Source organism: Pygocentrus nattereri, chromosome 27 (assembly GCF_015220715.1).
Source record: "Pygocentrus nattereri isolate fPygNat1 chromosome 27, fPygNat1.pri, whole genome shotgun sequence".
NCBI lineage: Eukaryota > Metazoa > Chordata > Actinopteri > Characiformes > Serrasalmidae > Pygocentrus > Pygocentrus nattereri.
In genome coordinates this window covers 24551544-24561635 of record NC_051237.1, presented here as the reverse complement: position 1 = coordinate 24561635, position 10092 = coordinate 24551544, and the positions used below count along the sequence as shown (strand labels likewise).

The window sequence follows — 10092 nt, the reverse complement described above, 5'->3', positions numbered from 1 at the left end:
ATTACTGTGAAAAGATACTGTGTAACATTACTGTGAAAAGATACTGGGAAAATTTCTGTGTAAAATTACTGTGAAAATTTACTGTGTAGATGTACTGTGAAAAGTTACTGTGTACAGTTACTATGAAAAGTTACTGTGAAATGTTACTGTGTAAAAGTACTGTGAAAAGTTACTGTGTAGATTTACTGTGAAAAGTTACCATGTAAAGTTACTGTATAAGGTTACTGTGAAATGTTATTGTGTAAAATTGATGTGAAAAGTTACTGTGTAGATTTACTGTGAAAAGTTACCATGTAAAGTTACTGTATAAGGTTACTGTGAAAAGTTACTGTGTAAAATTACTGTGAAAAGTTGTGTAAAATTATTGTAAAAAGTTACTGTGTAGAGTTACTGTGAAAATTTACTGTGAAAGGTTACTGTGTAACTTTTACACAGTAACTATGTAAAGTGTAAAGTGACTATGTAAAGTTACAGTGTAAAATTACTGTGAAAGGTTACTGTGTAAAGTTACTATGTAGAGTTACTGTGAAAAGTTAATGTGTAAAATTACTGTGAAAAGCTACTGTGAGAAGTTACTGTGTATAGTTACTGTGTAGAGTTACTGTACTACTTACTGCATACAGTTACTGTGTAAAGTTACTGTGTAAAATCATTGCGAAATGTTACTATGAAAAGTTACTGTGAAAAGTTACTATGTAAACTGACTATGTAGAGTTACTCTATAAGGTTACTGTGAAAAGTAATTGTGTAAAATTACTGTGTAAAGTGACTGTGTAGAGTTACTGTGAAAAGATACTGTGCACAATTACTGTGGAAAGGTACTGTGAAAAGTTACTGTAAACATTTACTGGGTAAGGATACTATGAAAAGTTACTGTGAAATGTTACTGTGTAAAATTACAGTGAAAGGTTATTGTGTAGAGTTACTGTGAAAGGTTATTGTAGCTCAGTGTAAACTCGGTGAAGGAGCGTCACTGAGGATGCGAGTGAATGATCTACTACTGTTGTCACATCTTCATCAGTGTGATTTTAGATCATTTGAGGCCGAAACATCAAATCAGCCTTCTTTCTGAGTCTGTGTGTGATGTTAATACATAAAGATGTACGATGTGGTATAAAAAACTCGACACCTCAGGCTTTACAGGTGACTCCCAGCAGCAGCTCAACGTATTTTAGCTTGTTTATAACGTTCTCACTCACTAACAACACTTCATTCAGCTGTAATAACAAATATTACACAGTGCTGCTTCCTCTCATTGGTTCTAACTGGGGTTCCCCATCAGAAATTCCTTACCATAATTGCTAAAGCTTTTTGTATTCTCTAGTTTTGCCACATGCTAATTTGCAGTGAGAGTCTTACAATGTGTTGGTGCCGCTTGTCTTTCCATCCAGCAGTCTTCTGTACTCGGCAATCTCCAGCTCCAGTCTGGTCTTCACATCCAGAAGCATCTTGTACTCCTGACCCTGCTGCTCCAGGTCAGCACGGAGCTGCGCCAGCTGTTCTTCTAGACTGGAGAGGCGCTTTCTGAAGAGTCACAGATGAGGTAGAGTGTTCATCTGCACTGGAACTGACTGGAGATCATTTAAACAGAATATAGGAGACATGCATATGCAGGAGAAGTGTGGGAGATCTCACCATGCTGAGCTGAGACTACAGCTCGATCACTAGACTCTGCAGTGTGCGCTTCATATCTGTTATCTCTGATCTGGACGTCTGGAGGGTTTCTGTGCTGATGGCGACTTCTTTGCTCAGTGCTTCACTCTACAGAGAAAAGATCTTACATTCGGATTCTTCTGCTCTGTAACTCATTGAAGACTGACTATTAAACATGGACTATACTCTGGTGTGAGTGTACCTTGGTCTGGAACCAGGCCTCGAGGTCTTTACAGTTCTTTGCGACCACAGCTTCGTAGTGCTTGTGGATTCTGGCCAAGATGGCAGAGAGGTCTTCCTGTGGTGCAGCGTCCACTTCCACGTTGACCTGACCACCCAACTGTGAACGCACTGCCAAGAGCTTCTGAAACAGAACGAGTGAAAGACATGCTTTGCAAGTTTAAAGTTCTAAGGTTACGTTCACATGCAGGTAAAATGGCCCTAATCCAATTTTTGTTAGGCTATTCACAATGACTGTTTAATGTAACCTGTATCCCACATTAGTCTGAACAGATCACACTCCACACGCCCAAAAGAACAATGCTGCATAAGGCACACTCCTTAAGATGTAAAAAACCATAACTGCCAAAGAATGCAGGTCTAGAAGTTTCAATTTCATCTTCGTCAGCAGTTTCAGTGGCTGACAGCTGAGCTCAACACCCTCATTGTTTTCAAGCTCGCTGTAAAAAAGGAATGTTTCTTGTTCACAGACAGTCCTTTTTTCATGTCCTTGATTTCCTTAAACTTGGCTTTAAGACTTTTCTTTGCTGCTGCAGCCTCATTCTCCTGCCGCTGCATTTGGCCAGCGTGAAATTATGGTGAATGTCAAGTTAGATTGTCATAAAAGTCACATGAATTCCACCCTGGCTGTTCAGTGCCATTCAATATTTCAATACCACATATAAGCATCTGAATCACAACTGAAAACGTCAGTTTTTTCTGTTCACACTGATACACAGATATCACCTCTGCGTCATTTATAAAGAAAAAGATCAGATCTGCACCACTTTTACCTGCACTGTGAATGTAGGCTAACTTTTTGCCTGCTTCATAAAGCAGCCAAGTGTTATCAGATTGTAAAGTACCTCCTCATGATTTTTCTTCAGATGGATCAGTGTATCGCTCAGACCCTCGACCTGAATCTCTAGGTCTGATCTGACCAAGGTCAGCTCATCCAGAACCCTCCTCAGCCCAGCGATGTCGGCCTCCACAGGCTTTCTCATGGCCAGCTCACTCTCGTACCTGGTCAGAATGTTGGAAAGAAAGACATCAGTGGAAATCTGAAGCTATGGTTCCCAACCCAGTCCTCGTGGTCATCCAGGTGGCCCATATTTTTGTTCTAATCTGGCTCTCAGCACACAAGAACTCAGTATTAAATTTGGTGGGAGTTTGAATAGGGCAAAAAAGTAGACCATCTGGGGTTCCCCAAGGACTGGATTAGGATCTAATCCTTTAATGAAAGCTTAATCTTAAGAATAAAAGGTTTTGCTCAGATGCAGTACAATTCATACTCGTTTTATTCTGCTCAGGTTTTGATACCTTTTCTAGTGCTGGGCATAAGACATGGTAAAAATGACCAATGAAGTAAGGCATTGAAGGTTGAAATCCGTCCAGGGTTAGGGTTTTATCTCCATAAAGATTCTTATGAGTTTTTATTATGTAATGCTAGTTATTAAAGCAGTCCACTAAGTCTTATTTGCTTTCCTTAAAACCTACTTGCATTAAAAAACTTTCTTTTTCCACAGTTTCTTGCTTCTGAAAGCCAGAGATAAAATCTTGAAGAACAAGTAACATGATCCAACACTTCAGACACACCTTAGCCTGGAGGTCACTGATGGTGGTGTAGTATGCAGAGTAGTCCGGAGAAGTCGGCATTGGCCTTCTCCAGGGAGTGCACAGATGGTCGTTGAGGTTCTGCATGGTGGCCTTCTCATTTGCAGACACATCTAGGGCACTGGCCATGTTGAAGCCCCTTGCACCCCAACCGATGGACTATTGTAATGCTCTTTTCTCTTCGTTTAGTATGCTTGCTCTTGGTCATTTGCAGGCTATTCAGAATGCTGCTGCTGTTCATTTGCTTGTTAACACAAATAGCTAATCAGCCAATCACACGGCCACAACTCACTGTATTTAGGCATATAGAGGTGGTCAAGACAACCTGCTGAAGTGCAGACCGAGCATCAGAACGGGGAAGAAAGAGGATTTAAGGGACATTGAATGTGGCGTGGTTGTTGGTGCCAGATGGACTGGTCTGAGTATTTCAGAAACTGCTTATCTACTGGGATTTTCACGCAGAACCATCTCTAGGGTTTACAGAGAACGGTCCGAAAAAGAGGAAATGTCCAGTGAGCAGTCAGTTGTGTGGATGAAAATACCTTGTTGATGTGAGAGGTCAGAGGAGAATGGGCAGACTGGTTCCAGATGATAGAAAGGCAACAGGAACTCAAATAACCAACCAACATCTCTGAGGAACGTTTCCAACACCTTGTTGAAAGTCTGCCAGTAAGAATTAAGGCAGTTCTGAAGGCAAGAGGGGGTCCAACCTTTTACTAGGGAGTACCTAATAAAGTGGCCGGTGAGTGTAGGATCCAGTTTAAAATTCTTACTCTCACTTACAGAGCACTGCATGGGCAAGCTCCTGCATATGTGGCTGATTTACTGCACCCACATTTATCAGCTCGCTCTCTCAGGTCTAATAATCTAAGATTATTGTCTGTGCCACGTACTTGCTTAAAGACTCATGGTGATCCAACATTTGAGATTATAGCAGCTAGATTATGGAATGCTCTGCCTGCTCTTTTAAAGTCTGTTGGTTCTATCGATTCTTTTAAAAAACAGCTGAAGGCTTCTCTTTTTAAACAGGCATTTGGGTAATTGGTCTGTATTAGGTTTCTATCCTATGTGTATTTGTTTTGTGTTTGTCTTTTGTTGAACGTTGCATTTTGGTTTTGTAAAGCACTTTGTGACCTACGTCTGTGAAAAGTGCTGGATAAATACATTTTACTTACTTACTATAATCAGTTTTTGGTCCTTCATGTTGCTTAAAGCCTGTGTGGCCATAAATTTGAATATTATAGCTATAAGTTTCCAGTCCAGTCAGGCTGAAGTCCAGCTCCTCTGGGCAGTAACGTTGTGTAGTTTCTATTAAACTCCTATTAAACTAAAGTTCTCCCAACACATACTGTCAACATTAACTCCACCCACTCTGGCACCTGTGGGACTTTTGTATTCCGGGTGGTAAAAGAAAACCATGCAGACAAATATAGTTTGTGCACCCCTGTCAAATTCCATATAGTGTTGATTTGACGAGCAAACGGAGAACAAATGTCTGCACATTTTAATGTTTTTTACTGGGAAAAAGTGACCGATTCATACTAATCTGTTTCCCAGTGTTACTCTGATAGACCTCTAAAGGTAGTCATCAGTTATCATGGCTTAAGTCTAAACACTTCTGTCCAATCACAGGATAATTTCGCTCATTTTATTCTATTGTAATATTTTATATTAATGGTAAAACCTTATTTTCTGTTCATTCTGGGGAGGATGGGTTCCTCGTTTGAGTCTCAGGGGTTATTTCTCTTGCTCTTGGGAGTTTTTCATGGGGGCTCAGACCCAGATTTTTCTGTAAAGCTGCTTTTTTGCTTTTCTTAAAGACATTTTGATCTTAAGAACTTCTGCTTAAACGTTTCAAAGGTGTTTCTAAGGCAAATATAACTATTCCAGTTGATCCTGGTGTAGGAATTTACTTGGTTGTTTTTCATAGAAGTAGTCTTCACGTAGGACTTGAGTAGGAAAGTGTACTGTTGGAACCACGATTATTATATCACCCTAATTATCTCTTTAATTGGTAATTAGTGTAATGTCTGTCCTCATTAATGCATTCCAGCCAGTCAGCTGTGTTGTGATGAGGGAGGGCGGGGCTTAGACAGCTCTGTTTGACAGAAGGCTGATATTTCTGACATTCCATATGGACTATTTCATAGTTTTGATGATTATTATTGTTATAAAATATGAAAACAGTAGTAAATAAAGAAGAAAACCTGTTCTTTAAAGCTACTTTAAAGCTGTTAAACACAAAACTCTAGATCATATTTAAGATAATAAAGAGCCTGAATGGTTCTGTAACTGCTGGTGAAGCATCTAAGTCTGAAATGAACCACAGACACTCTTCATTGTTTAAATTCTTGATTTTATTGATCTCTATGAGCATTTAGGATCAATTTCATAGGACTCAAGGTCTTCGTGTCACATAGTGAAGTTTCAAGGTGAACTGACCACTTTACCGTCCACCACTTCTTCTGTAGCAATCACAACCTTCTAGGGGTAGGTGACCGGGTGCTGTAAGGGTGAAGAGAATTGTGTGTCAGGACAGTGTTAGTTGAAAAGAATCATGCTAACATTTCCAATTACTTGACTAAATGAAGTGTAATGAGATGAAATATCTTTAATCTCAATTTCCTTATGAACATCATGAAGTGTTTTGCAGGTTTTTTTATAGTAAAGTCCTAAACCACTAAACCATGTGACTGTTAATTCATTGTAATAGCTCATTTCTTAGCCACACCATTCCTGGAGAACATCTGTCTTCTTGGAAAGAAACCTCACATTAAAGAAACACTATGTAGGATTTGGGGATTTGGAGACCTCTCTGGTGGAAAAGTGTAATTGCACGAACATTTTGCAGAGAACATTTTGTAAGATGGGTGGTGCTTTGGATGAGTAACTTTTGCGAGTGCATTTAAGAAGAATTCAGAGAGAGCTAAAGTCGGTGAAGGAGTGTCTTTGAGGATGTGAGTGAATTATCTACTACTATCTCATTTTCATCAGTATGATGTTGATTTTGAGATCATTTGAGGTCAAAACATTGAGCCAGACCTTCTTATGGAGCCTGTGCTTGTTATGTTAATATGTAAAGACGTACAATGTGGTGTGAAAAACTCAGTATTGCTACTACTTTCCGTTTAAACAAAAATGTTACGCAGTGCTGCTTTATCTCAATGGTTCTAACTGGAGTCCCCCCCCTAGAAAGTCCACTTCTCCAGGGTTGTCATGACCTTGACCCCTTAATGAGCAATGGGCCTGCCAGAGGATCCAAAGTTTTATTGCTTACTTCTTATTTAACCTGAGAACAGCTCCATCAGTTTTGCATCAAAGTCTTACTGAATAGGAACCCTCTGTATGAAATACACCTGGAATGTTAAGGAGTTGGTCACTAAAATGTTCTGTAAAACTTTCTTTTCCAATCTGCAGTGAAAGTCTTACGTGGTCGTGGTGGTAGTGCTGCTGGTCTCTCCATCCATCAGTCTTCTGTACTCGGCGATCTCCAGCTCCAGTCTGGTCTTCACATCCAGAAGCATCTGGTACTCGCGACCCTGACGCCCCAGGTCAGCACGGAGCTGCCCCAGCTGTTCTTCTAGACTGGTCACCTGCACCTGATACCCAGCGAGCATTCTAGCGTAGCGACTTTGGGTCTCAGCAAGGGTCGTCTTGAGAGGCGCTTTCTAAAGAGCCACAGAGGAGGTAGAGTGTTCATCTGCACTGGAACTGGCTGGAGATCATTTAAACAGAATATAGGAGACGTGTTTATACAGGAGAAGTGTGGGAGATCTCACCATGCTGAGCTGAGACTGCAGCTCGATCTCTACACTCTGCAGTGTGCGCTTCACCTCTGTTATCTCTGATCTGGACGTCTGGAGGGTTTCTGTGCTGATGGCGACTTCTTTGCTCAGTGCTTTGATCTACAGAAAAAATATCTTACACTCAGATTCTTCTGCTGTGTAACTCATTGAAGACTGACTATTAAACATGGACTGTACTCTGGTTGAATGTACCTTGGTCTGGTACCAGGCCTCCAGGTCTTGGCGGTTCTTGGCAACCACAGCTTCGTAATGTTCGCGGATTCCAGCCAAGATGGTAGAGAGGTCTTCCTGTGGTGCGGCGTCCACTTCCACATTAACCTGACCACCCAACTCTGAGCGCACTGCCAAGAGCTCCTGATACAGAATGAGTGAAAGATGTGTGTTATGCAAGTTTATGTGCATTTACATTTACACAGCAGATAAAAATATCCCAATTTCGATTTTTTCGTGGGCTGTTCACAATATCTTTTCAGTATAACCACATTTAAAAGACACTGTGAACAGCCCAAGAAAAAAAATGAATTTGGGACACTTTTATCTGCTGTGTGAACTACTGTGAAGTTAGTCTAAACAGATCACACCCCTGTCCAAAAGAGCAATGCTTCATGAGGCACACTCATTCAGAGGTAAACAACCATGACCGTCAATGAATGCAAATTTCAGTTTCATTACAAGAGCAATCATGCAGTTTCAACAGCTGACAGCTGGGCTCAGCACCCTGATTGTTTTCAAGCTCGCTGTAAAAGGGCAGGTTTTTCAGCCACGGACACTTCTTTCTGTCCTTTCTTCAGTCCTGGTTTCTGTGAAACTTAAAATGTCAGATTCAACACATTTTTGCTGTTCAGCCACATAGAAAACACACCCCTGTCACATCCAAAGAAAAATATCAGATTGGACCACTTTCTGGTTTTGCATGCCTCATAAAGCATGCAAGATAAATTCTAAAGTACCTCCTCATGGTTCTTCTTCAGACACACCAGCTCCTCCCTCAGACCCTCAATCTGCATCTCCAGGTCTGACCTGACCAAGGTCAGCTCATCCAGAACCTTCCTCAGCCCAGCAATGTCGGCATCCACAGACTGTCTCATGGCCAGCTCACTCTCATACCTGGTCAGAACAAAAGCTGAGATCTAGCTAATCTAAAACTGTGATGTTATATTTTATTGCATTTCTAGTTGGTTCACTTACTTGACTCTGAAGTCATCAGCTGCCAGCTTGGCGTTATCAATATCAAGATAGAATCCATCATTCACTGTAATGGCATTTTGGATCTGCAGAATAGAGAGAAAGAAAGATGTGAGGGGAAATCTGAAGTAATCCAGTCCTCTTGGACGTCCAGTTGGCCCATATATTTGTTCTAATCTAGCTCTCAGCATATATGAGCTAAGTATTCAATTTGGTAGGTGTTTGAATATGGCAGAAGTGTGGACTGTCTGGGGTTCCCTGAAACTTAGGCTTAAGAATAAAAGGCTTTGGCTGAGACATTATCCAGTATAAGTGACATTCATAGCTATTTTTTCTGCTCAGGTCTTGATGCCTTTTCTAGTAAGAGAGTAAGACATGATAGAATTAACGAAGGATATAATGCATTGAAGTTGAGATCAATCTAGGACTTATAAGACTTCTAATTCTGCAGATAATTTTAACTTTTTCTTGGACTTGATTTTCTTGGTAGAGGAAAACAGGAGTAAGGTATAAGTAGCATGATTCAACACTTTAGTAATACCTTAGCCTGGAGGTCACTGATGGTGCTGTAGTATGCAGAGTAGTCCCGAGCATTAGGGGAGGTCTTGCTCTCCAGGAACTGGTGGATCTTCAGCTCCAGCTCAGCATTGGCCTTCTCCAGGGAGCGCACCTTGTCCAGGTAGGAGGCCAGACGGTTGTTGAGGTTCTGCATGGTGACCTTCTCATTTGCAGAGATGTCCACTTCGTCGGACAGGTTGAAGCCACTTGCGAAGCTGCTGGCGGTGGAGATACGAACCCCAGAGCCTCCAGCTCCACCATAGACGCTGCCGGCCCTCCTGCTGCTGGCAGTGGAGATACGAACCCCAGAGCCTCCAGCTCCACCATAGACGCTGCCGGCCCTCTTGCTGTCCAGGTGGATGCCACTGGAGGCAGTCCACAGAGGGCTGGCCCTCATAAAACCGGTGGAGGAGACGAGGCTGTAGGTGGAGAGGTCTGCGGCCATAGTGCTGTTGGAGATTCAGTTCCCTTCTGCTCAGGCTGGAGGAAAATGGGTGGAGAGCGGAGGAAACTGGTCCCTTTATGCCTGTAGGAAAGAATCCGGTGGGTGGCCTGAAGTAATGTTCCACACCTTCGGCCAATTCCTTGGAACTAGACAAATTTGTAATAATAAAAACAATCGAGTGCGGACATGATGAGCAGTGGGATACAGGTTCGTGGGAAGGCTAGAAAGAAAAAGAAAAATGAAAACTACCAAGAAGGGACTTGATAAACAGCAGTTATGTTGAAGTGCAGGGTTACATGATATCTCACCCATTATTCTCATAGTGTTGTTTGACAAACCGCTCATGGAGCCTCAGGCACTTTCATAATGTACCTACATTCACCCACACATTTGTAAACCCATACAGTTGTCCAGTTTCTTTGGAAGGAGCTTTTTAATCAAGTACATTTTATGGTTCATACTAATATGTGTACTGTATCTATACACCTATATATTGTTCTTTATTGTAAAATAACAGTTAACATACCAAAATGAGACTGGATTTGACATAACTGAGTTTAAATCACTCCCTCAACCTATTCATTGTAAAATAAAGCATACTGCCACGGTTGG

General features: G+C 41.4%; 1 protein-coding gene and 1 pseudogene across 1 annotated transcript; both read right to left on the bottom strand.

Moving 5' to 3' along the window:
- Nucleotides 1-1355: 1355 nt before the first annotated feature.
- On the bottom strand, nt 1356-3615 carry LOC108438446 (annotated as a pseudogene).
- A 2206-nt stretch (nt 3616-5821) lies between these two features.
- Nucleotides 5822-9608, bottom strand: LOC108438409 (keratin, type I cytoskeletal 13-like). The gene is made up of 7 exons (XM_017716200.2): nt 9019-9608; nt 8481-8563; nt 8243-8399; nt 7485-7646; nt 7266-7391; nt 6916-7154; nt 5822-5991 (listed from the first exon to the last, which is right to left on the bottom strand). The coding sequence occupies exons 1-7, from the start codon at nt 9478-9480 to the stop codon at nt 5961-5963; spliced, it is 1260 nt and encodes a 419-aa protein (XP_017571689.1). The 5' UTR covers nt 9481-9608; the 3' UTR covers nt 5822-5960.
- Between the last annotated feature and the right edge of the window lie 484 nt (nt 9609-10092).

Bases quoted from the DNA above. Each gene is read 5' to 3' on its own strand.
- LOC108438409 (XM_017716200.2), bottom strand. From the start codon at position 9,480: ATGGCCGCAGACCTCTCCACCTACAGCCTCGTCTCCTCCACCGGTTTT. The intron at 8,564-9,018 runs GTATTACTAAAG...TCTATTCTGCAG, and splicing joins TCAGTGACCTCCAGGCTAAG to ATCCAAAATGCCATTACAGT. The intron at 7,392-7,484 runs GTACATTCAACC...TTTTTTCTGTAG, and splicing joins AGGCCTGGTACCAGACCAAG to ATCAAAGCACTGAGCAAAGA.